A 22,883-nucleotide genomic window follows, 5' to 3' on the forward strand; every position below is an offset into this window, starting at 1 on the left:
CAAAAGCAGAAATCAGGACAAACAAGTCAGTAGGTTCAACATCATGGACAGAAAACCTTGGCATCTCAGCCGTTGGAGGCACCTGAGAAATCTCCATAGGTATTCATTTTCCCATCATGTTACAGGAAAGCTCAAGACTGAGGGTGGAATGAAACACTCAACCCTTGAAACAGTGTGGTTTCAAGGGTTGGTGCATTCAAGCAGCAAACCCTGGTCTAAAAGTATGAAGCCCATACAGCTGTGCTAAAATCTGTGCTTCTTTGAGATTCTGCTTGAAGCTAACTTCTGAAACACCGTTTATCACAAAGACACCAAGTCAAACAGCTGATTTTTACAGCAGGAATTAACATGTTTATATCCTGGTTCAATCAACAGCTTTTGGTCTGAATAGCATAATTCTGTACCTGCACACACTATACAGGGGGACTTTTTCACAGAAGGCATTTGTAGCTGTCCGCAAAGAGGTGAAAGACCTGCCTCTTTTATTCATTTAAACTTGAGCAAAGCTTTGTCGACTTCAGCATTTCTGATATGGAAACTATATCCATGTATTCTACCGTCCATGGGCTCATGATATGAGAAAAGGATGTACCTGTAACGAGGGCTTCTATAAAAGATTGTAAAAATAGAAATAGGGGCTGCACGGTGGTGCAACGGTTAGCGCTGCAGCCTCACAGCAAGAAGGTCACCGGTTCAATTCCCCACCTCGGCCGGTGGGTCTTTCTGTGTGGAGTTTGCATGTTCTCCCCGTGCATGCGTGGGTTCTCTCCGGGTACTCCGGCTTCCTCCCACAGTCCAAAAAACATGCTTACCAGGTTAATTGGTCACACCAAATTGTCCCTAGGTGTGAGTGTGTGCGTGCATGGTTGTCTGTCTATGTGTCAGCCCTGCGATTGACTGGCGACCAGTCCAGGGTGTACCCTGCCTCTCGCCCAATGATTGCTGGGATAGGCTCCAGCCACCCGCGACCCTAAAACAGGATAAGCGGTACAGAAAATGGATGGATGGATGGAAAATAGAAATAGTTTTTTTTTTTTTTTTTTTTTTTTTTTGAGGAAAAAGAACTTTAAAATGTAGTGTTTATATTTCATAACTATCAGATATCAAAGTCAAAATTTTTGAGTTTTTACAGTTGTCAAGTTTCAAGAAAAACTTCAAATTTCAGAAATCATCAAGTCACAGATTTTTGTGGAAAAAAACTTAGAAATGTAGGGTTTTTAAAGACATGATTCTCAAAGAAATCAAACTCAGAATTTTTAAGTTTTTTAAGTCAGACATTACAATTTCAAGAAAACTGTGAATTTGTATATTGTTAACAAGCTGCCTACTTCACATTATCATGAAGCCACTGAACATCATCAAATTTTACTTCCGAATTGGGCTCAGTAAAAAGCGTATACTACCGATTTTAGCCCAGAATTGTCACATTATTAAAGCATAGGGACTTTGAAAAGACACTGACGAACTGATCTGGAGAAGGTGATTGCATTAATCCAACATGAAATTCACCACAGCTGGCAGAAATCTCTGGGTTATTCAGAGGGGGTAAGTGGTACAAGACACAATTTATGATTTTGAAAATTTGCGACTTTACAGATTCAAGACTGTAGAGTTTTTTCTGGAAAATTTTGAGTTTTCTTTCTCTAAAACTAAATTTTTTTCGCATTTTTAAATGGCTATAGTACCCCCTCATAGTGACCTGATGATCTACAGTTGCAAAGAAGAATGTAGTTGATCTAACAAGCTGGGGATTGGTTCTTTCCAGTTCATTTTGGACAGTCCTGCAAAGTGGGATCTTTGGTTTGCAATGTAGCTTGAAGTGATACTCTGGGATGGAACAAGTTGGGTCCTATCACAAGGTTTAGGGCAGAAATTACCCCTACAGCAGTGTTTTTGTGCAGCAGAAGCCCAGCGCGCACGCACCAAACACCCCCTCCCTGCTCCTCTGCCGGTTTCCTCTGCACTCAGACGGGGCCATATTTTACTTGACCAAAAACATAAATAAATGGACTCCCACCGAAACATCTGATATCGGTCTGCATTTACACTTTATTTAGAGAATTTTCAGTGTGTTACTTTCACACAAAAACACCGCTAAACAAGGCTCTAGTTCTCATCGTGTCTCTTCATCCTGGCAGACTACCTGCGTTTGTTTATATCTGGCACGCCACGCGCGCGGAATGATACACTAAGGGCCGAGCGCCTCGTAGCCAGCTGTGGCACTGCAGCGGAGGTAGTGCCGTTTTACGACACGATGAGAACTAGAGCCTTATTTAGCGGTGTTTTTGTGTGAAAGTAACGCACTGAAAATTCTCTAAATAAAGCGTGAATGCAGACCGATATCAGTTTTTCCGGTGGGAGTCCGTTTATTTGTGTTTTTGGTCAAGTAAAATATGGCCCCGTCTGAGTGCAGAGGAACCGGCAGAGGAGCAGGGAGGGGGTGTTTGGTGTGAGTGCTCTGGGCTTCTGCTGCACAAAAACACTGCTGTAGGGGTAATTTCTGCCCTAAACCTTGTGATAGGACCCAACTTGTTCCATCCCGGAGTATCACTTTCAGGGCTGTTGAGGTTTTCAGTAAACCATCCACTTCTAACATGGGTAGGTCACTTGGGGTTCTGTTTGTTTGTGTATTTAACCAGGTAGCAAGGTTAAACCCTTTCAGAGGATTTTTTTTTTTTTTTTTTTTTGTCTGGACATCTACAGAGAAAAGCAAACTTTTAAACTGATGAAACAGGCAAAACAACCTGTCTTATGACTTGGTATTTAAACAGAAAGTTATGAATCACCATTGGGTGCTATCTCCCACACTAACAAGCTAAAACGTTGTTTTAGTTCTACACAAAAAATAATATCTGAAATCAAACTAGCAATGATGCCATGGTAAGACCGTCCCTGATGGGCCAGTATCTTTTCAGTTATCTTTGCTTAGCCCGATAACAACAAACAGTCCTTTGAACTGTCCTTGATCCAGGAGATACACACAAATTATGCTGACAATGTGTTTGCAGAACTCTGAGCTCCTTTTCTTAGCTCTCATCTATTCAAAGCATTAGTGGAGCAATCAGCCCTCAGTCAAAGGTCCCATTCCCAGCTGTCCATAGTCCTTGTGTCTCTGACTTCTGCATCACATGCACCCTGAAGGGAAGGTGTGAGCCACCTTGTCCCTCTTAAGTTTGAAATCTGAGACAGCCGTGGCTTCAGATGAAGTTGCTATTGTTAGATTGCTTAATATTTACTGAAGGTCACTCGAGGAAGTGTTAAGAATCTGATCATGCCTTCTGTGTCCTTCTCTTGTCTTGTCCCTTCCCCTGGACTCCATTCAGACTGTAAAGTTAGCTGCTGGTGCACAGAAGTCTCAGAAGACTCCTTTAGATAGCAGGTTTGTCTGATGACCAAACATTGCACAATGGAAACTGAAATGTGCAGAAAGGTAGGGTTTGGTGTTTCCTTCCATTTTAGTAATGATTTAATTTTGTGATGATTTGGTTAATATGAAAAAATGTGTGTGGTATGCACAACTTGCTGTTTGTGTTCTTTAAGTTTTCATTTCAAACGCTCTATACTAGTTGACACGACTGGACAAGATGTGTAGCAAAGAGCTTCATGTTGTTTTGATTTACTGATTTATTTTGAATTGATTGTTTTACTGCTTTGTCCTGTTATACTTAATGTAGTTATTAAGTACTATATTTACATTTTGAGGTCAGTTTCCTCAATATTCTCAAAGATTAAATGCATAAAAAATTCTAAAAATAGATCTTTAAGGTTATGACATTTCATTCTATTTGCAATGTTCTCTATTAATTCACTCTAGCATCCTTAAAGAGTAACAACAATTCAACAGCACTTAATGTTCTTCATTTATTTTTTAGCAAATCTCAGGCATCAATTTTCACCAACACATCATAAGAATGGCCCATCCTCCACAGGGAACTGTCTTTTAAAAGGTAAGGTAATGAAAGCATGTCTGCTTTAAATATCTTGTCTTTTTTTGGTCAAAGCCACTGAATTATGTTCATGGTATGGTAATTCTCAAACACTCATCAATGGAATAACAGAGCAGTGCAAATCAAGACTTTATGACTGTAAAGTGAGTGACTGAAGTTTTGCTGTGGATGTTCAACAAAATTCACATTTGGCGCAAAACTGGGTCTTAATTTTTTCGGATCCTTTTCATAACCTGTGGACTGTTTCATAACTACAAAATTCAAGTGACACATCCAAGGACAACTGTCCTTATTCCAGGAACATCTTACAAATCTTTCATATGACCAAATGTGTCATGTGAATCTGGGTTAATTTCCCTTTTAAATCATAAATATGAAACTATCAAACTAAGATCCATTCTTCCCTGTTGCCTCCATAGCCGCGGCCTAAAAGAAAACCCTTATAGTTTGCTGACCTCTTGTGGTTCAATTTATAATGTTCATCTGTGCTGTCCACACAGTGTATGATTCTGCTCACTAGTGGTACAAGGTGAAATGAGAGTTTGAGCACACAGTAATCACCATTTGTCTTTACACTCATAGTTTTCTATGCAACATTTTTCAAACAAATCTGAATTAAAATTTTCAAAGTGCACGTATGTTTCATTGATATATGAAAGATGAAATCAGGACATTTTGAATCTTTATTTAAAATTCTTTATGGCCACATCTATGGTTTGTCAATGACCACAGTCTACATTTTTACAAACTATTGGTGCAAAAAAGATACAGAATGTTGTAAATTCCTTAGAGTGAGAGGCAGATGGAGAGACGAGAATAGATAGATAGATAGATAGATAGATAGATAGATAGATAGATAGATAGATAGATAGATAGATAGATAGATAGATAGATAGATAGATAGATAGATAAATAGATAGATAGATAGATAGATAGATAGATAGATAGATAGATAGATAGATAGATATTTAAATTAACCTGAGGGGCATTCAAGGACAGGTGTGAAGAATTATTTGAAGAACATTGACACATTTATGACCCAAGTTGTGGCATCTATGATGTGGGTTTAGGATACATCAGTTTGCCCACTGGCCTGTTATTCCTGCTGTTATTTAGCTTGGTGGTCTTGTGAGTTTTTTTGGGTCCTTGGTCTGAAACTAAGAAACTTAGATGTAAAGTAATGTGTGGTTTTCTGCAAGCATGAGCCCTCAACTTAACTCATATGTCATCAGTTTGTTTACATGCTAAAATGGATGAGTTCATCTATCAGTTAAAAATACAGAATCATTAGAAAGCTATCAAAGGACGCTTCATACAGAGCAGGGCCCATACGTAGGCCTACGTTTAGTCATTAAACCAACGGGAACATTAGTCCTAACGTTCTGTAATGCAGTGTTTCTCAACCCAGGTCCTGCATGTTTTAGAGTACCCCACTCCAACACACCTGATTCAAATGAATGGCTCGTTATCAGGCTCTGCTCGAGCCTGATAACGAACCATTTATTGGAATCAGGTGTGCTGGAGTGGGACATGTAATGATAATAATGGGTCATTCTTTAAATACAATGCCTTTTGCGTTCCCAGCCTAAATCTAGCTGTATTTTCTAAAAATAATAGAATTTAAAAAAAAAAACGTTTTTATTTTGGTGAAATTTCACTAATTATCTGTTAAAAACACAAGGATATAATTCATAAAACTTAAATAGTTTTTTAAAATACCATTTAAAAAATTAAAAATGTGCTATTTTGCCATGTCCCCAGTGCCCTTTCCACTGTTTCATTCAAGAAAATTATGTTGTTGTTGTTGTTTTTTTCAAAAATATTTCCGTCTTTTTATTCAGCTATAAGGGGTTCTTTATATTTTTGATAATTTCATCAGCAAAAAATAATATTTTTGTCTAAAATTGCAGTTTAATATTTGTCCCTGGATTTAGTGTCCACCGTGTTATCCTAAGTTACTGTACCCCTAAGAAGGCTCCACACACATCAGCATGATGCAGTCTTTTGATGTGATGTCATTTCAGAGGAGGGAAATTTAACAGTGGTAAGATTACTGACTTTTCTTTTGTTAATGTTATTATAGTTAGCCTTTTATGATGAAGATCTAATGTGGTCAATCATAAAATGTCCACCGTGTTATCCCAGTTTTATGAAGAAAATTATCAAATATTATAATTTTAAAAGGTTCCTGGGTAAAAATGTTGATTTCTTGTCAGCTATCCAAAATCCTGTTTGCTTAAATGCTAATGAAGCTAAAGCTATTTTTGTTGTAAAATGTCCACCGTATTATTGTCCACCGTGTTATCCTTATGGATAACACGGTGAACACAACACAGTGTCCACATTCACTGTGACATATATTTTTAAAACTTTAAAACATATATTAAATTTAGCAAATTGAGACTGACCTTTATGCTTTTCATAAAGCTTAGAGTCATGTTTTTAAGAAGAAACATCCAAATAAAATAAAAAAGATTATTATTATTATTTTTTTTTTTTTTTCATTTCTATGACCCAAAAGGCACCGCATTTAAAGAATGACCCTAATAAATAATAATAAATAAAAACATGCAGGGCAGGGAGTCCCCAGGACCAGGGTTGAGAAACACTGCAGTAATGGAACGGCCCATTTGGCTGCTGCAGTAGCTGCATGCACAACTGCAAATAAATGGCCAGTTAACGAATTACACCATGAAAGAGGCACAGGTGCGGATTACGTCATAATTAAGGGGGAGCCCCTGGAAAACCCTATCAAAAAAATTCAAACTGCGCATGCCTTCCACTCTTTAACAGCAGTAAACCTGGCGAGGGGTAACAGTGTGACTGCAGAGATTATATTTCAAGAATACACATGGACGAACAGCTGTTATCCATGAGTCAATGAGGTAAACACAAAGAGAGTTTGGCAATCTTGAACAGAGTAAATGCGTGTTGTTAGCACACAGTAGAAAACCTCTATGATAAAATCGGTAATATGAAAGCTGCTTTGTGGAACATGTTCTGCCAGTTTAAAAACAGACCGTATGTGTGTGTTGTTTTTATTTTCTGTCATTGTCCGAACTGAAAAATCAAAGATAGCAGTTTTATGATGGTCTCTAAGCGCCTCAGCTGCCACCCTACTCCGACGGACATTCAGCGTTGTTTTTTGAAGTTTCCGCCACAACTGCATAGGTTGGTGAGTTGATGAGACCTGTGAAATGTCTGTCGTAGCCTACTTATCTGTACAATAGACCAACCTGGCTGGAATTGGTACGGTTTTAATGACGCTATTAAGATTTGAAACAGAAAAAAACAGCGAATCTCGATGAAACCAATTTCACTCCGGACTTATATCATCTGTTCACTGGAAGAATGTGCATCCTAAATTAATAGTTGCTGTGTGCAGGGCATCAACTGTTTTTTACTAGCCACTTCCTAGCAACTCCCTGAGTTAGCCTACTAGCCACTCAGCCTTTTCACTAGCCACAATTTTGTTGTTGGATAATTATGTTTAATGTGATTAAAGCAGATGATGACATGCTAAAGTTTACCTGAAATAGATTTACAACCTTTTTAAACGTAAATGACCACTGTGCACACTCAAATTAAAACTACATAAATCGGGTAGGCTATTCAGCTATAAAATGGTTGTGCCTCTTTAATATGAAAATATGCAGACTATTGAGACAAAGTAATAAAAGGATGAGTTTATTATTGCATTTAATGAAAGTTGTGAACGTTGAAGATTAATTGAAAAAATAAAAATTAAACTGAAAAATCTAGCTAGAAACACTGTCTGCTTAAATATTATATTACATCAGTCATTTTTCAGTAATAAACTAAGTACCATACTTTCTGAACTTTAAGTCACTCAATCCTACAATTTTTTTTAAGTCAGTATCAGTCAAAAAATGCGTCATGAAGACGAAAACATCATATATGAGTCACACTGGACGATAAGTTTCGTTTAGAATGATTTGGTTTGTTTACAGTATTTCCAGAGTGAACTTTTTACATTTAGCTTTGATAAATGTTTGGGAGAGATCTAAATATTGTTCCTTCAGCTCCTCATATCTGTGACCAGTTTCTCTTCTCTATGTGTGCTTCTTGACGCCCACGGCCCTTTTGCCGATAGCACAAACAGTCTATTTTCCCCACTAATGGCCTGTCGTACATACGGGCCCAGATCTGTATGAAGGCCTGAAGGTCTTCTCTTTGTGATACTGCCTCCTACTGGAAAGATATACAAAATGCAGATACTGTTTGAGATGCAGATTGACTTTATTCTACTCAACGAACAACATGCTTAGGGAGACACATTTTGGAACACAGGTGCCTCAGAAACAACAGCTGATGTCTGTGACACTCATTCCTCGTCGTGTCCTTTCTGAAATGAGAGAAAAACAGGTTAACACAGTCACACGACAAAATGTCAACCAGTGTTTTTTTAACATATGAAAAAAAATCACTGTCCTATATGTTCAAAGTAAAGGTCTCAAACAATTACCAACATTGTAATTCTTCCCTGACAGGACATGAATCAAAGAAAAATATAATAAGTATGATAGCTTTAGCCATGTAGCATTCAGACTATCAACTTTAATGCTGTATTTATGTTAGAGCTAACTTGGTTCAGACTGGCCTGTAGCCTGCCTGCCAGATGAGAGGAGAAAATTAAACCACTGACCTTTGACCCTACATCACGGCTCTTGGCCCGAAGCTTGTTGACCTGAGACTCAGCGATGTCAGCTCTCTCCTCAGCCTCATCCAGCTCATGTTGAAGTTTACGGAACTTGGTCAGATTACTGTTGGCCTGTTCCTCCTGCAGGGCAGATACGTAATCCAAACATTTTCTATTCTTAAAGCAGGGCCAAATACTTCCAACGACAAACTTTTACATACTTATATTATTTCAGTAACAAGTATAAAAATCTTGTGCTGTAAGTTTGAATGTACTCTGAGTTTTATTAGGAAATTCCATTGTGTACCATCAAGGCTGTGTGATATTAATAGTTTGTTGCACAGCTCTAGCACACTTCTGTGATTATAATTAGCAGGAAATGCACCATGTAATTTGAAATACCCTTATACATGTATAGTTTCAGTTTTTGTCATACTGTCTTAAATATGAAGACCACTTACAGCCTCTTCTGAAGCTTTCTTGTAGGATTTGACTTTCAGCTGTAGTTTGTCCACAAGGTCTTGCAGACGAGCCAAATTCTTACGATCCTCTTCAGTCTCAAATAAAAAAAACAAAATACAGTCTTAATTTTTTAGTTAGAGTTTAAATAAAAGTCACATGTTGAAAAAAGATAAAAATTAGACACTTACCTGATAGGTCAACTCTTTGATTCTTCTCTCATATTTCCGTATTCCTTTAACAGACTCACTGGATTTTCTTTGTTCGCCCTCTAGCTCAGTTTCCAGTTCTCTGATCTGTTGGGGGAGATATCAGTGGTGATTTTTTTTTGTTCTTTTCACAATGGCTACATTTCTTCAATTACATTTAAATCAACATTGTTGGAAACGTTACTGTTTGCAGGGATGTTAAGAAAAACGATCTCATCAAGATGGATATTGGTCGTGTTAAGATGCAGCAGGCATTTAATCAGAATCAAACCACTGTTACATGCTTGTACATTTTAAGTTGATCCTATCAGCCAGAAGCAGCTTAAGAAGTAGTTTCAGTTGTCTGTGTAGTAAACACGTGATGAACAGTGATGTTGCTGCCAGACTGTAAAAAAAAAATGGACGTCCGCTTGCTTGGCTTGAAGTGAGGTCTCCACAAAAACTGCTCCCCCTGGTGGCTGGCTGCAGTATAGGTTTAAAGATACGGCTTTCCAGCCATTCCAGATGGGCTGTGGTCAAACTTTAAAAAGTAATTACACCTCGTAGAAATGTTTCTCACGTCCGATTGTTGTGGTGATTTGAAGATATTATTTGGCTGTCTTGTATCCAAGTCCTCTTTTTTCTGAAAAGTTTTGTTTTCATTAGTTATAAGAGGTTAAAAAAGAGGCTTTATGTAACGTTTAATGATGATTGACAGATGCCGTTCTCGCATATTTTTTTCAGGGATTATAAAATATGTCGGGACGTAGAATCAGGAAGTGATTAGACTCTCGAAAGAAAAAAAATAATAATTATTTTTGTCACCCAGCTCCACTCAGATTCTCCCAGAATCCCTCATCGTCTCTACTGCGCAGACTCTGGCTCCAAACTGCTAAAATGGTAGCGCCTGAGACGGTGGTATTTTGGCTTCTAAACCATACAATGATAAATGGCAGAGCCACGCTGTCCATACATACAGTCTATAGTTGCTGCAAATATCACTTCCTTTTCTCTTTCTTTCTCATGATGTTTTCTTTGTTTTCAAATATACTGACATGTTCACAAAATGATACATGTGTTTCTGATTTTCTTCCTAGTTGAGGCTCAGCAGTAGTTGCTTCTACTGTAATCAACAATCTGTGGGGCTTTGTCGGCCCATGCAAAATGAATGCATGTGGTAATCATTCACTCCCCATTGTTTTGTTTTGCAATTAGCTGTTTAGCTGCTCACAGCATGCTGAGTTTGCACCTGTTGCTGTTATATTTTAGCAGTTTTGGGCACTCATTATGTTACTGATGTCACTTTAAGAAATCAGTGGTATGCTCTTCTGTAAAACTCATTCATTGATAGCTTTTTGCTTCAAATAACTCCTTCCAGTAACAGACAAGGCTGATGACGATGGTTGCAGTGGGTCTTAACCAGGAAGTGAGCAGAGGGACCTCTACATAACCACTTCTTGTGAGGTTCACGTGTAGTGAGGATTATTTTATCTCAACCAGATGACAAAAGGCATTCACCACCTCTCATGAATGGGGTGAATCTTCTCTTTAAATGGGCTAAATGCCACCAATGTCTTCTGATTGAAGAGTTAACATGGGGCATTTCAATTCTGATCAAGCTTTTCTTTTACTATCAAGAAACTAAGAAAGAATGTACAGGTCTTGAGTGTGACATATTTAAGGAGTTTGGAAGGTTGAGTGGGGTAGTTGGATGCTTCTTTCGGAAACACTGGTACTCACCCTGGCCTCGAGCTTCTGCAGCTGCTTCTTCCCTCCCTTCATGGCGATCTGCTCAGCTTCATCCAGACGGTGCTGCAGGTCTTTGATGGTCTGCTCCATGTTCTTCTTCATACGCTCCAGGTGAGCGCTGGTGTCCTGTTCCTTCTTCAGCTCCTCTGCCATCATGGCAGCATCAGTAATGGCCTTCTTGGCCTTCTCCTCAGCGTTCCTGCACTCCTGCACTGCGTCTTCCACCTCAGTTTGAAGCTGGGATGTATCAGCCTCCAGCTTCTTCTTCTGGTTTATCAGGCTGGTGTTCTGGGTATATACAAATTGAATTATATATTTCCTCGTTAAACCATCAATAGTAGCAAAGAATAGTACCAAAGCCAGGTGACTTCATCTTACCTGTGAGTGCAGCAGCTGCACCCTCTCGCTGACATCCAGCAGCTCTTGCTCTGCAAGTTTACGTCCTCTCTCAGTTTGCTCCAGAGCAGACCTCAGCTCCTCCACTTCAGCCTGAAGCAGGTTGTTACGCCTCTCAACGATGGCGATGTTCTCCTTCATATCATCGTTGGCTCGCAGAGACTCATCCAGCTGCAGCTGAGAATCCTGGGCAGGTATGATAATGATGGTAAAGTAGGCAAAATCTTGTTCTTCTAGTCGTCTATGAATTACTTTTAGGTGGAAGAAAGTGGGATAAATACCTTGAGATGTGCATGAACAGCCTTGAGCTGTTTCTGAGCCTCAGCAGCTTGTCTGTTGGCCTGGCTGAGCTGGATCTCCATCTCATTGAGGTCTCCCTCCATCTTCTTCTTTAGGCGGAGGGCCTCATTCCTGCTGCGAGTCTCAGCCTCAAGAGAGCTCTGAAGAGTATCCACAATTCTCTGTTGGTTTCTCTTTGCCTGCTCCATCTCTTCATCTTTCTCTGATAGTTTGCGTTCAATATCAGCCTTGACTTGGTTGAACTCCAGCTGAGCTCTGAGAATCTTCCCTTCCTCATGTTCCAGTGAGGCCTGTCATGAAGTAAAGGAGTAAAGGATAAGAAAATAATTTGACACATCTTGCTTGGTTCCTGAGGTCTGCCTCTGAAACATTCAGGGTACCTCTGCCTCCTCCAGAGCTGTTTGAATCTCAGTCTTCTCTTGTTCCAGTTGTTTTCGAATCTTCTCAAGCTCATGGATATTCTTTCCACCCTCACCAATTTGTTCAGTGAGGTCAGATATTTCCTCTGAGAGATCAAATGCTATGTTAGCAAAGGTTGCAAAGTTCTAGTTCTGTAAAAGAGATGAAGCTAGCTTTAGCCTTACCCTGCAGATTCTTGTTCTCTCTCTTCATGGTCTCCAGATGCTCCAGAGATTCTTCATAGGAGTTCTTGAGTTTGAAGAGCTCAGTGCTCAGAGACCTGGCCTCCTTCTGAGAGCTCTCCAACTCTGTCTGAGACTCCTCATACTTTTGTTTCCACTCTGCCAAGACCTGAAATGTGTGTGTCACAGGTTTAATGTGCTAACATTCTAAAACATTGATGGTAGGGTTTGTTTAAAATCCAACCTTGTCAAAGTTTCTTTGCTTCTTGTCCAGAGCAGCAGCAGCAGCATTGGACCTCTCCACATCCACCATGAGATCTTCAATCTCATTCTGCAGTCTGTGTTTGGTCTTCTCCAGAGAGGAACATTTAGCATTCACCGCTTCCACAGCCTCCTCGGCGTCCTGCAGACGCTGAGCCAGCTTTTTTCTAAATGTTGATGCAGCTTAGTCAGAGCTCATTCTCTATAATATTGAAGAGTTGTTCAAGTGAAAAGAGATTGAACCTACTTGGCGTCCTCCAGTTCCTCAGTCCTCTGGATGGCATCAGTTTCATACTTGGTTCTCCACTGAGCCACCTCAGAGTTGGCCTTGGACATGCTGCGCTGGAGTTCAGCCTTGGCCTCCTGTTCCTCCTCGTACTGCTCTCTGAGCAGGTCACAGTCGTGACGAGAAGACTGCACCGCGTGAGCCAGGGCATTCTTGGCCTAAAGCAGAGAGCATATCTCAGTTTGCCATGAACTATCATTTACATCTTTTGTACTTGATGAGGAACCATTTGTTTGTTACCTTCACTTCCTCCTCTAATTGTCTTTTAAGGTCTTCAACTTGTTGAGTGTAGGACTGTTTTCCTCTGGTGAGTTGAGACACCAGGGAATCCTTCTCCTCAAGCTGCCTTATAAGTTCACCTTACATAAAAGAAGGATGAAATAAGTTTTCATTCTATTTCAAATCAAATGCACATGAAACCAGATTGTTACCATTTTCAGTTTGAAGCTTTGCTTTCTGCATGGTGAAGTCATTGATGACACGCTGTCCCTCCTCTGACTTTGTTTTATATTCATTCATCTGATCCTCCAGAGACCTGCACATTTTCTCCAAGTTATTCTGGAAATGAAAGAAATTCATGTTGGCACATAAACTTCTTTAGAAATACTGACCATTTGGACTGAAATCAGTCTGTAGAAAAAACATTGTTCTGCATCACAGCTTTTTACCTTAGACTTGACAATTTGTTCCATGTTGGAGACCACATCATCCAGCTCCAGTCTGAGCTCACTCTTCTCCTTCTCCAGCTTCTGCTTGACTCTCTGCAGGTTGTCGATCTGCTCTCCCAGGTCAGCAACGCTGTCAGCCTGTTTCTTCCTGAGTGTGGCGGTGGTGGCTTCATGCTGCAGAGTGGCCTCTTCCAGGTCTCTGCGGAGTTTGAGGAACTCAGCCTCCCTCTTCTTGTTCATCTCAATCTGGGCAGCTGTTGCTCCTCCAGCCTCCTCCAGTCTCTCACTGATCTCCTCCAGCTCTCTGGCCAAGTCTGCTCTCTGCTTCTCCACCTTAGCTCGAGCAGCTCGCTCTGCTTCAAGCTCTTCCTCCAGCTCCTCGATGCGGGCCTAAAACAAAATCAACAGACACTCTTTCATAAATTTCAGATCCAACACTGGTCTAAAAATCTCAGATTCACTGTATTTTAGCTAAATCACATGAAAAATATTACCTGCAGCTCCTTTAGCTTTTTCTGGAGCTGTGCACTTATTGCCTGTTCATCCTCTATCTTGCCAGTGAGTGTGCTGATTTCAAAATCTTTCCTAAGGGAAAAGTAGTTTAATGTACCAGCCAAACCATTGAAATATACAGCCGTGTTTTTAAGGTGTCCATTCTGCGCTCCCTTACTTTTTCAGTCTCTCTTCAAGTTGCTGTTTGTCATTTTCCAGGTCCATGATGGTCTCCTGGGCCAGCTTTAGGTCTCCTTCAAGCTTCCTCTTGGCTCTCTCAAGGTCCATTCTTACTTTCTTCTCTTGCTCAAGGGACCCTTCAAGCTGTGACAGATGGTTGGATTAGTATTTTAGAAAGATCATGATAACCATCATGTTCATCTTAGTTTTCTTGAAATGTGCACTCATTTTGTATGTGCTTTTGCCTTACATCATCCACTTGCTGTTCCAGCTTAGTTTTGGCCTTGGTCAGAGTGTTGACTTTGTCTTCCTCACTCTGCAGGTCATCCAGTGTTTGCTGATGAGCTTCCTGTAAGGCTTTCTTTTCCTTGGTCAGCTTAGCAATGATTTCATCTTGAGCAGCCATCTCCTCAGTCAGGTTTTTAACCTGTGGACAATTTTTCAAGTAATTGGACATTATGGGGAACTCACAAAGTTATTTGACAAAATAATAAAAAAACATAGTGGATGGTACCTTGTTCTCAGTGGCATGCTTCTCTTTCTCAACTTTGGCCAGAGTTAACTCTAAGTCATCAATGTCTTTCTTCAGCTCAGAAGACTCATCTTCCAGTTTCCTCTTCTTAGCTGTCAGTTCAGCGTTCATCTCTTCCTCATCCTCCAGTCTCTCCGTCAGCTCTTTGATTTTTGCTTCCAGCTGTATCTTGCTCTTGATCAGCCCCTCACATCTTTCCTCTGCATCACAAAGATTATCTTGCTCCTGTTGTATGATGGGACATAGAATTACACAGATGCTTGCTTTTTATATTTGTAAAAAGGCTAGAGAATATTGATCATACAGATTGAACTTGGAGTTGCAGGTCATTCTTCTCTTGGAGAAGGGTAACCATTTTTTCCTCTAGCTCCTTTTTGCGGGCTTCAGATTTTGCAAAAGCCTCTTTGAGTTTCAAAAACTCTTCTTTCATGTTGGCCATCTCCTTCTCAGTCTCTGCTGACTTCAGCAGAGGTTTGATCTTGAAGAACATCTTCATCCAGGGCCAATTCTTGACCCCCATGAAGGCACGGATGTTCCACTGGATAACAAGCAGTGCATCCCTACAGACATCAGAATAACACTGCTCATAACCGTCTTTTCTTGCAAAATGGAAAATAAGAACAGCTGACACTCAAATAATCATTTTTCACCCCTCACAAGCAAAATGTGAATAAAAGTCGCCTTGACATGGTAGAGTTTTAGTAGTCGTAGTGCAGGTACCTGCGTTCAACGATCTTCTGGAATTCAATTCTTGCCAAAAGACCTCGAGACCGGGCTTGAATGCCAGTGATAATAAGTGCCAGTCGGTCATCTCTCATTTCCTCCAGCTGACCTAGCAGTCCAGCTTTGAAGAACACCTGTTTTTGTAGTTGATAACCAGTTATGGTTTATCTTTTATGCAGTTGTTAAACCTCTTTTTATAGTAGAAAATACTGACCTTGGTATGCCCCAGTTTGTACTGGTTATGGTCAATATCAAGAGATCCCAGCAGCTTCTCGGCAGCTTTCTTGTTGTCAATAAACTGTCCCTCGGGAATGGCATTTGGATTCAAAATACGGTATCTTTGGGTAAAGATAGAGAAAAATGTCCATGTGGAATCTTATATCACAGCACATTTCCTCAAGTCTGCTTACTTACACTAGATGTATTAATGTTTAGTCATCACATGCAAACCTCTGTTTGAAATCTCCGTAGAGGATCCTGTTTGGGAAGCCCTTCCTGCAGATCCTGATGCCTTCCAGCACACCGTTACAGCGCAGCTGGTGCATCACCAGAGGGTTCTCCATGGCCCCAGGAGTCTTGGTCTCATTGGGGATGATGCAGCGCACAAAGTGAGGATGAGTAGACCTCAAGTTGGTCATCAGCTTGTTCAGGTTCTCCTGTGGAGTGTGGGAACATGTTTTGCATGAAGCATACTTTCTCAAAGACCAAAGTCAAAATAGACAACTACACAAGCTGACAGGACTCAGTTATCCTGTTAGAGTAAATTATTTCACACACAGTGAATCATTAGCATGTAACACATTGTTCCTTGGTTCTTGATTTCTTGCTTTCTCTATCTCTTTGAGGGTTTTTTCATAGTCATGTTTACATATACTTTGATGCAATACTTGTAGTGTAGACCCTATCAGCATTATTTGGCAAAAGTTTATAAAACTTTAAATCTTACCCTGTGTAAAGCTGATACAGTTTGGAAGGAAGATCCTTTCTTCTTTGCACCTTTCCCTTTTCCACCCCCTGACTCCTGAGCTGTATGAATAAAGGAGTAGATTAAATCTATAGAGAACTGACACGTTAGGTTGAATTGATTCACACACATTCCAGTATTGAACGTCAGCATACCAGAGTCAGCTCCTGCGTATCCAGCAAATAGCAAGGCTAAAAGCTTGAGATTAGATTTCTGGAAAAGACCGACCACAGTCTCATTCAGAGGGTCCTTGTTCTTCACCAGCCAGTTGTTGATGTTATAATCAACGGTTCCAGCGTAATGGACCAGGGAGAAATGAGCCTCTGGTTTCCCTTTGACAACTCTGGGCTTCTGGAAGTTATTGGACTTTCCCAGATGGTTGTCGTAGAGCTTGGCTTTGAAGGTGGCATCAGAGGCTTTTGGGAACATGCACTCCTCTTCAAGGATGGACATGATACCCATGGGCTAGGGATTGTGTATTTAAGAAGAGAACAAATATATTAAAAAAGATATTTTTGGATTCATGAGAAAAATTTGATACCTTTGGCTGTTAGTCACACATCCAATGAAGTGTTTCCCTAGCCATATTACAGGGGGAGAGGGGGGCTTTCTCATAAATTAGGCCCTTACCTTGTTTTTTGAATCTAACCGACCAAACAGCCTTATGTTATTTTTTTAATGTTAATGTTTTAATGTTGTTTGTACATGGTTGGGTTCACATTTCTCCTCACGGAACGTCACAGTGTGTGAAAGAACAAAAGAGCATGTGATCTTTAGCGCATGGCGAAGTTCCGCTCCAACATATTCACAGACACACAAACACATGCGTGCATTTACACACAGAGACAAGCTCATTTTGTATAGCGGACAGTTCTTGAAAAACCACCACAAGAAACATCTACCAGTGCTCTCTCCGTAACGATTTAGCCCCCCCAAGCTGTAAACCTAGGGGAAACACTACAGTGTACTGCCATTAAATCTCACCTTTTCAATCAGGTCGATACAGGCCTGTAAGTCCATACCAAAGTCAATGAACTCCCACTCAATGCCCTCTTTCTTGTACTCTTCCTGCTCCAGCACAAACATGTGGTGGTTGAAAAACTGTTGTAGTTTCTCGTTGGTGAAGTTGATGCACAGCTGCTCAAAGGTGTTGAACTGTGATAACAGCAAAGAAAACCTGATGTTAATCCAGGCATTCAGGTACCCTGCAGAAATATCGATTATGTTTGTGAGCTTTGGGCTTTTAATTGAAACTCACATCAAAGATCTCAAACCCAGCAATGTCCAGCACACCAATGAAGTACTGGCGAGGCTGCTTGGTGTCCAGGGATTGGTTGATCCTCAGGACCATCCAGAGGAACATCTTCTCGTACACTGACTTAGACAGAGCACCAATAGCGTAGTACACCTTTGAAAGAAGATAATAATCTTCAGCTTTCTGTGACATTGAAACTGTCCTGTAAAGTTTTATGTAAATTATTTACCTGAGCTACATTCTGTCCCTTGGTGACCCACTCATTTCCCACTTTGACTCTTGGGTGGCAGAGACCTTTGATGAGGTCAGCAGAGTTCAGGCCCATCAGGTATGCAACTTTGTCTGCATCTGGTAAGGTGACGATACACACAAGTCGCAACAGACAGGTTTATGCCTTCTAGCTTGAGATGGACATACTGCCAGAATGTCTTTCATTTCAGAGTCCTTAGTCACTCTCACGTTTAAACTGGTGATAGGTGGCAACCAATGATTGATCAATCACATTAAAAAAGCTACAGATGGGTATGAAAGCACTGGATAAAAAAGGTTTGTAGATATTTAGTTTAATACATAAAATCTAAACAAGCTATTTTTAAAGTGACTGTCATCAAGTTCTACCCATATAAGGGCAATACTGATTGTAGGGGAGACAAACCATCTCTGTCATATGACAATTAAAATTCAAGTTCTTCTTCTGGCTTACAAAACAATGACAAGAACGGCTCCCCCTGGGGTCCCTCTTCCAGGTCTACACTCCTCCTCGCCCACTACACTCTGCTTGTAAAAGACATCTGGTGCCCCAATCCCAGCCCGGCTCTTAATCTCTAGCCAGACTCTTCTCCTCTGTAGTTCTGAAATGGTGGAATTAATTACCTAACTCTATACAAGCCACAGAGTCACTTTCCACTTGTCTTTCTAGATGTCTGGGGACTCATCTGTTCAGAGAACACTTAGGCCCTTAATCTGAGCCTTCTTCTCTTTGTCCTCAGGAGTAGAATGAGTCAGAAGGTGTTAGACCCAACTCTTAGTGAATTTTCAGCTTTAAAAACTGAATATTGTTTAAGGTTGAGGTATATTGTTGCAGCAACTAATTGTGGTTAGTTGGCTACATTACTCTACATTAAAAAATAAAAATAGAATAAAACAATCTTCTTGCACTTGATGGCAGCACCTGCAGCCAAATAACTTATAGCACTTTGTTGCTCTACTTAGGTTTTTGTCTTCTGTCTACTCAATTTTTGCTTGTGTTGTACGTTGCTTTGCACAAAAGTGTTTGTTAAATGAAACTGTAGAACTGTAGAAAACTTTGAGGGAATTATTGCCTTGTGCTCATTTATGTTTGGTTAAAGAGATAAGTGGGATAGCCAGGAATAGGTAGCTAGCTGGAAGTAGCTAAATTTCTAGTTAAACTTTAACTTGTAAAATGCAGACTAAACTACTGCACAATATTATACCCTAGCCTTTATGATAGTGAACCTAATTTTTCACCAGTAGAAACGGATTCAATAATCATGTTTACAGCTTCTTCTCCTCTAAGGATTCTGTTTAGTCTTGAAGCAGCCGCCATCATAAGAGCTTGTTAGATTGTCCAAGTCACACATTTTATCCTAGATAATCCAAAATTTTGACTTGGGCTTGGAATAAAATGGCCTAAGTCACTCTCTTGACAGAGGGTATTGTCCCATAGGGCATAAAGAGTATGATCCTTTTAGCTGAAGATTTAAGTGTTTTTACCAGAGATGGCCAGCATGATCAAGAGATAATTTAAGCCAGGGATCTCGTGCCATGGAGGGTGGATGGAACCGCATTCAAAATCAGGTCAACCTGTTGACTGGTGGGTTTTACAGGGTGTGTAAACTAACAGCTAGACCATACATACCCCCCCCCCCCCCCCCCCCCCCCCCCAATAATAATAAAAAAAAAGTTTTTTTTCCATGGTCAAATCAGCACCCAACATCAATCTGTTAAGCCTTTATGATGTTTGTGTGCAATAAAATGCAAGTATATTGAGCAATGTTTGAACATGGACTTAAGTATTACCGTTTTGATTGCAATATATGAGTATCCTGTTATTGTGATTCCTGCATGTATATATAATGCCCTGATTCCAGTAACCATGTTTTGAGAAACTCCATTTTCCTACATGAAGACCTCTTAAAGAAATCCAGATATTGTGACTTATTTAAACCCTACCCCCCTTTGTGACAGCTTTTAACTGAGCTATCCACAAAAAAAACAGAGGCAGCAACAAGATGGTCTTACTTCTGGAGTGACTGATAAACTAAAGTTTTTTTTAGATGATGCAGTTAACTGATAGATTTTAAAAAAATCAATAGAACATAGCCTGCAATGAGCAACATTGGTTTCATTCCCAGGAAAGTACTCAGAAACAGGGATACAAGTATTTATCACATATACGAGGCTTCTGGAGTCCATGTAAGCACACACACATTAATGTGTCATTGTTTCAAACAATGCTGGACTTGAGCTTTGAAAACCACAAACGGTAACAGTTGTGTTCCTTTCACGTTTCTAAAAACAAAAACATCTTACCTTCAGTGCCGTCAGCCTCTGCCTGCTCCTCTCTCTGCTTCTGCTTAAACTTCATGTTTCCATAGTGCATGATGGCACCAGTCAGCTTGTAAATACTGTTCTTCTCTTCTTGAGTGAAGCCCAGCACATCAAAGGCATCCTAGGTAAATTAATAGAGTTTATACTGGATTTCCCTTTAATGTTATAAACTATTGTGACTGAAAAGAAAGCTGCAGCTCACATCAGTGGCCATCAGCTCCTCGGAATCGTTGATGGAGGCCACCGTCGTCTCTCCTTGGGAGATGAAGGAGTAGTCGTAGGGGTTGTTGGTGATGAGCAACATTTCTGGAGAGATGTTGTGAAGAAGTGTATAAGAAATTCAGTGAAACAGTGTATCATACAGTACAGTGATAAACTGAGGCAACGTCTACTTACCCAGAAGCTCTGGCTTTTGCTGAGACAGGATCTGGTAGAAAATGTGGTAGTCCCTCTCAGCTTTGAGCTGATAGGTCACACGAGACTTTTCCAAAAGGTCTGTCAAAAATGATAGTCATGATTTTTTTATGTTTGACTTTCTGTGCGTGTGTGTGTGGAGAGAGATAAAGCGTTGTGCCATTTGATTGAGTTGAAAGTATTTGCTGTATCTTCCAGATTTCCCTTCTTGATCCAACAGAACATGCAGGCTTTACACTGATTTGGTCAAGAAAAATGACCATAGCTGTCCATTTACTAAACTGCAGGGTGAATTTATTATTAATTTAACATGTGCATCACTTTATATAGAAGTTAAGTTTATGGGTCCCATTTTGCATCAAGCACCCTGTGTGAGGTCTGGGTGTAAGACCATACCTGTGTCCTTCTAGGGAGGTTTCCTTTTCAAATCCAGATTAAATGTTCCAGATGATCAAAAAACACTCACACTTTGAACTGTACACTCATAATGAGTCTCTTTGCATTATGTGTATGCACTTAGATGGGGTAAAACCATGTCCCCTGCCCTTCATAAAACAATTCATGCACCTAAAATGCATGAATAGTTGTTTTTCCACTTACAGGTCTCAATGTCAGCTGAGGCCAGCTTTCCTCTGTTGTCAAAATGAATTCTGATGAATTTACCCTATGAAAAAATGAAGGTCTTTTAAATAATAATAATAATATTGTTAATATTAGAAAAGAAATTTTGCAGAACTGAAGGTGAGCGAGCCAGCTCAGTGCAGCTACTCAGACACTCACAAATCTGGAGGAGTTGTCATTCCTGATGGTCTTGGCATTCCCAAAAGCCTCCAGAGCAGGGTTAGCCTGGATGATTTGATCCTCCAGGGTACCCTGATTTTTTCAAGAAAGACAAACTCAAGGTTTTTTTTTACATTATTGTTTCTCTACACTAGTGTAAAGATTCTGAGAAAAACTTTAGCTTTGACTTTGTTTTTTACTCTTTTGTATTTTTAGGAAATATTCAGTACACACCTTCTTCTCAGCAGCTGGATCCTTCTTCCCTCCTGGGACAGCAGCAATGCTGGCAAAGTACTGAATGACACGCTTGGTGTTGACAGTCTTTCCAGCACCAGATTCTCCGCTGAGTGGAAGAGAAACAGAACAGTGATGACCTTTAAACCTTCAACCAGTACCTGGTGATGAGGATAGTGTTGGCTGTCTGACTTACGTGATGAGGATTGACTGGTTTTCTCTGTCTGCCGTGGAGAGAGATTTGAGATTGTCATTGAAAGAGATGGAAGTGTTAAAGTTTGACAAGTTAAAAACAGAAAAATTACCTGCCAGCATGTACTGGTAGGCGTTGTCAGAGATGGAGAAGATATGAGGAGGAGCTTCACTCCTCTTCTTTCCTCTGTAGGCAACAACCACTTCCTGGTTGTAGACTGGCAGCCACTTGTAGGGGTTGACAGTCACACAGAAGAGCCCAGAGTAGGTCTGTCAGAGTAAGAGAGAGGGATGATGGACTGATACTTTGGACACTGAGTTGTTCAGAACAAAGACAGAGAATAAAAGTGTCTCACGTAGATCATCCATGCTGCGTAACGCTCTTTGAGGTTAAACAGCACAGCAGGCTCATGGAGGAAGGTGAACATGGCCATGTCTTCAATTTTATCAAACTTTGGTGGGTTCTGAGGGTGAACATCACACTCCTTCACTGTCACCGTCTGTGGGATGAGATACAAATCTCTGTTAGAGTCAAACACTTGTACAAACACACATTAAATGAAATTAACAGGACAAGTGTATTATATTTACCTTTCCAAACTCAGTTTGAGCAGTGACTTTGTCACCATCTCGACTGGTTATGGAAGCTTTGACGTACTCGACCTCAGCATCAGGCACGAAGCACTCTTTCTTCATGTCGAAGGGTCTGGTCTGGGCCTCCAGACGCTCCTTATCTGACTTCCTGAGATAAGGAGCAGCAGGCCCAAACTCTGCCATGGCGGCATCACCCATGTTTCAGCCTCTAAAAGATAAAACATTTTTAGCTTCTACTGATTGTTTTTGCACACATGAGTGTTCATTTATCAGTCATAGTAGATCCAGAAAACACACAACACACCAGGGGTTAGTGAAAGCAAATGTAGTGAAGAATAGTCAAAGTGGTGTGTTAGGAAATCTAACTGCAGGTTTTCTGTATTCCTGTAAGGCAGGGATCTCAAACTCGTGCTATGGAGGGCCATCTGATTTCACTGATTAGTCACTGCTCTCTGCT

At 40.4% G+C, this 22,883-nt stretch overlaps 1 protein-coding gene across 1 annotated transcript; it reads right to left on the minus strand.

Moving 5' to 3' along the window:
* Positions 1-8,292: 8,292 nt before the first annotated feature.
* Positions 8,293-22,624, minus strand: LOC141804461 (myosin-7-like). Its single transcript, XM_074688896.1, has 37 exons — positions 22,424-22,624; positions 22,189-22,332; positions 21,946-22,102; positions 21,837-21,864; positions 21,641-21,749; positions 21,407-21,499; positions 21,227-21,290; positions 20,609-20,707; positions 20,415-20,518; positions 20,195-20,333; positions 17,871-17,989; positions 17,645-17,794; positions 17,371-17,541; positions 16,542-16,851; positions 16,369-16,448; positions 15,873-16,078; positions 15,637-15,760; positions 15,420-15,556; positions 15,004-15,259; positions 14,682-14,924; positions 14,418-14,594; positions 14,166-14,311; positions 13,990-14,080; positions 13,496-13,885; positions 13,259-13,385; positions 13,068-13,186; positions 12,789-12,985; positions 12,525-12,708; positions 12,284-12,449; positions 12,080-12,204; positions 11,681-11,989; positions 11,382-11,585; positions 10,995-11,291; positions 9,258-9,362; positions 9,069-9,164; positions 8,614-8,748; positions 8,293-8,313 (listed from the first exon to the last, which is right to left on the minus strand). The coding sequence occupies exons 1-37, from the start codon at positions 22,622-22,624 to the stop codon at positions 8,293-8,295; spliced, it is 5,823 nt and encodes a 1,940-aa protein (XP_074544997.1).
* Positions 22,625-22,883: the final 259 nt, after the last annotated feature.

Source organism: Halichoeres trimaculatus, unplaced genomic scaffold (assembly GCF_033239565.1).
Source record: "Halichoeres trimaculatus isolate MK-OKI-2021-1 unplaced genomic scaffold, fHalTri1.1 fHalTri1_scaffold_15, whole genome shotgun sequence".
In the NCBI taxonomy this organism is placed as follows: domain Eukaryota; kingdom Metazoa; phylum Chordata; class Actinopteri; order Labriformes; family Labridae; genus Halichoeres; species Halichoeres trimaculatus.

Bases quoted from the DNA above. Each gene is read 5' to 3' on its own strand.
- LOC141804461 (XM_074688896.1), bottom strand. From the start codon at position 22,624: ATGGGTGATGCCGCCATGGCAGAGTTTGGGCCTGCTGCTCCTTATCTC. The intron at 22,103-22,188 runs GTGAGACACTTT...TTACTCTGACAG, and splicing joins ACGCAGCATGGATGATCTAC to ACCTACTCTGGGCTCTTCTG. The intron at 20,708-21,226 runs GTAAGTGGAAAA...CATTTTTGACAG, and splicing joins CTCAGCTGACATTGAGACCT to ACCTTTTGGAAAAGTCTCGT.